The 2,636-nt window shown below is 53.0% G+C and overlaps 1 protein-coding gene across 1 annotated transcript; it reads right to left on the bottom strand.

The window, feature by feature from the left end:
* Positions 1–243: 243 nt before the first annotated feature.
* Positions 244–2,054, bottom strand: LOC127305453 (protein G1-like6). The gene is made up of 2 exons (XM_051335870.2): positions 1,723–2,054; positions 244–1,597 (listed from the first exon to the last, which is right to left on the bottom strand). Exon 2 carries the CDS (start codon positions 1,551–1,553, stop codon positions 780–782), a length of 774 nt encoding a protein of 257 aa, XP_051191830.1. The 5' UTR covers positions 1,554–1,597; positions 1,723–2,054; the 3' UTR covers positions 244–779.
* Between the last annotated feature and the right edge of the window lie 582 nt (positions 2,055–2,636).

Genomic DNA, 2,636 nt, shown 5'->3' with positions numbered 1-2,636 from the left:
TATATATGTATCATTCAAACTAGCACTACATTGTCCTTGGCATAGTAAAAAAGAGCAAGCAAAATATTTGCAAATTCTAGTGACTAGCACAGATCAAAAGAACATGCCATAACATATCTATAATAAAAAGAATCTTGAATTGGAAAATGTGGATCATAAGGTGTTCCAGGACAAGTACACTTTTTTAAAGCTACACAAGTACACAATAACACAAACACAAGCTGTTCCTGTCTTTAGCTACCATGACAAAATCACTTCACTGTGCTTTATTTGCTCTCCTAACAAGGGCAACCACCAGCAGAAGTACATATGAATGGAAGCATTGTTGCTATTACAACAAGTACACTTGTGGCTTAGTTCGCAAAGCCCATACAAGAGCAAATTCTGGAAAGCTCAATGCTAAGCTTTACTATTGTTCTTGCAAATTTCTCTAAGGCAAAAAACGAGGTCACTACTACTAGCTAGAGATTCTCCCGACGAGCTAGCAAATTAATTCCAAACAAAGACAAACAGCTACCAATTGATCCATAGCTAGAGAAAATTAACAGCAATAAATTAGTACTCGTCACGAATGACCTTACTTGAAGTGAAACAAATGGAAATTTAAGAAGGAGCTGAAATCTTTTGCAAAATGCAAGAAGCCAATAGCGAAAGTCAATTAAAGAACAATGGCGGCCTTGGTGTAGTTCCTGAACCAGCAAGGGCATTCCAAGAAGGAGCTAGAGAACTTGCGCGGCGGCTAGCTAGCTCAGAAGGATCGCCGGCTAGCTATGGAAAACTCACGGCATGATGAAGTGTGGCGACGCCGACGTGTCGCCTCCGCCGCTGCCGGACGGGCCGGGAGGTGGGCTCCCCTCGGAAGACGGTCCCCCTGCCGCGGCCGACGACGAGGACGACGGCTTCTTGCGCTTCTTCTTCTCGTAGCTGATCCCCCTTGCCCGCGCCTGCGTCTCGCGCACCTCACGCAGGTAGAGGCGGACGGCGCGCGCGCCGAAGGGGTTCATCTCGGGCGTGCCGCCGTTCTCCTCGTAGGCGGCGCGGAGGCGGCCGATGAGCGCGTCGAGGGAGCCCCAGGCCTGGCGCAGCGGGCACGGGCACGGCGCCGGCGGGTTGGGGTGGCCGTAGAAGGGGCACACCGGCGTGTGCACCTTGGTCTTGCCGAACTGGTCCATGTACTTGAGGAACTCCAGCACGTGAGCGCCGCTGCACCGCGACAGCGACAGCGGCGGCCGGTGGTTCCGCAGGTACTGCCCGAACGTGTTCCAGTCCCGCCGCTTCTGCGACTCGTACCGGCTCAGAGACGGCGACGACCCGGAAGGCGATGGTCCTCCTCCGCCGCCGACGCCGCCCGCCGAGGTCCCGGAGGCTCCCCCCGCTGCGGCGGCCGACGAGGACGAGCCGGCCCCGGACGCGCCGATGGCGCCACCGAAGATGCCGACACCGGCAGGGCCGAGGAAGAAGTTGTCTTGATGGGTGGCGCCGTCAGCTGCCGACGGTTCTTGGCCCGGGATCATGTGATGATGGTGGTGGTGGTGGTGATGGTGGTGATCCATGCTAGCTCTTCTTCACGATCTCCCTCACCGTCTACCTCCTTGTCCTGTCCGACAGAAGAAAGACGCATCATTTCTTGCTCCGATTCAAGCACCAGGTCGCTCGCTCACTAGGTCAGGAGATCCAAGAGAGAAATCAATTGAAGGAGAAGGCCCCGAGCTAGCAGCTAACCTGAATCTGCTGCTGCTTCTGATCCGGGACTGATCTCCGGTGCAGCGCGTGTGCATGCGGGTGGTGGAATCTTGGTAAGAGTGTGATCCTAGCTGGTGGCGAGGAGTGATCCAATCACGTGCCCACCAAAGCAGCACCAGCCCAAGAGCGCCATGCTCAGGTGGTCAAGCCATCCTGGAGAACCTGCAGAGAGAGAAAGATGGAGAGATGGGGATGGACGGATGAACAGTTGATGGTGTGGCAGCGCTGGAGAGGGAGGTGAGATGGAGAGGAGAGGAAGAGGGGGATGGGGCGGATGGGGGAGAAAGGTTTTAACCTTTTAGGCAGTGTGGTGTGGTGTGAGAAGGGGGAAGGTGGCATAGTGATGGTGACAGGGGTGGTAGGGTATTGAGCTAGAGATGTTGCTCTCTCTAGACAGGGAGAGAGAGTGATCACTGAGAGAGAAATTGGTAGGAAAGCAACAAGAAGGTTGTACTCCATCTATTTTCGTTTGCTTTTAGATTGGTTTTCTTGTCCATTTGGTTTGAATTTCATTCCTTTAGAGCATCTCTAGCAGATACCCCATCCGGAAACCTAAACTCGCGCGGATGGGTTTAACTGCATCAGCCGTTTTCTCGTGAGAATCTTAAACCGTAGATAAGATACCCTATCTCAAACATGATTTCTCAAATTTGGCGCGAGAATTTCAAACTAGTTCGTTCGAGATGACTTACAAAGATTAGCAAAATACGAAATCCCGAATTAGGTCAGCCCATTGGGGGAGTAGGAAGAGGCGGAAATGGATGGGGGAGTCCCACCCCCACTCCCGCTTATATGCGGAGTTGACGGGCTGCTCGCATTTCGCAATGCGGGTAGGTTTGTAGTATCTGATCGAGGCATATTTTGGGCCAAAACCGAATAAGGCATAAGGTGCG

Source organism: Lolium perenne, chromosome 6 (genome assembly GCF_019359855.2).
Source record: "Lolium perenne isolate Kyuss_39 chromosome 6, Kyuss_2.0, whole genome shotgun sequence".
NCBI classification, from domain to species: domain Eukaryota; kingdom Viridiplantae; phylum Streptophyta; class Magnoliopsida; order Poales; family Poaceae; genus Lolium; species Lolium perenne.
This window is presented reverse-complemented; position numbering and strand designations above follow the sequence as displayed.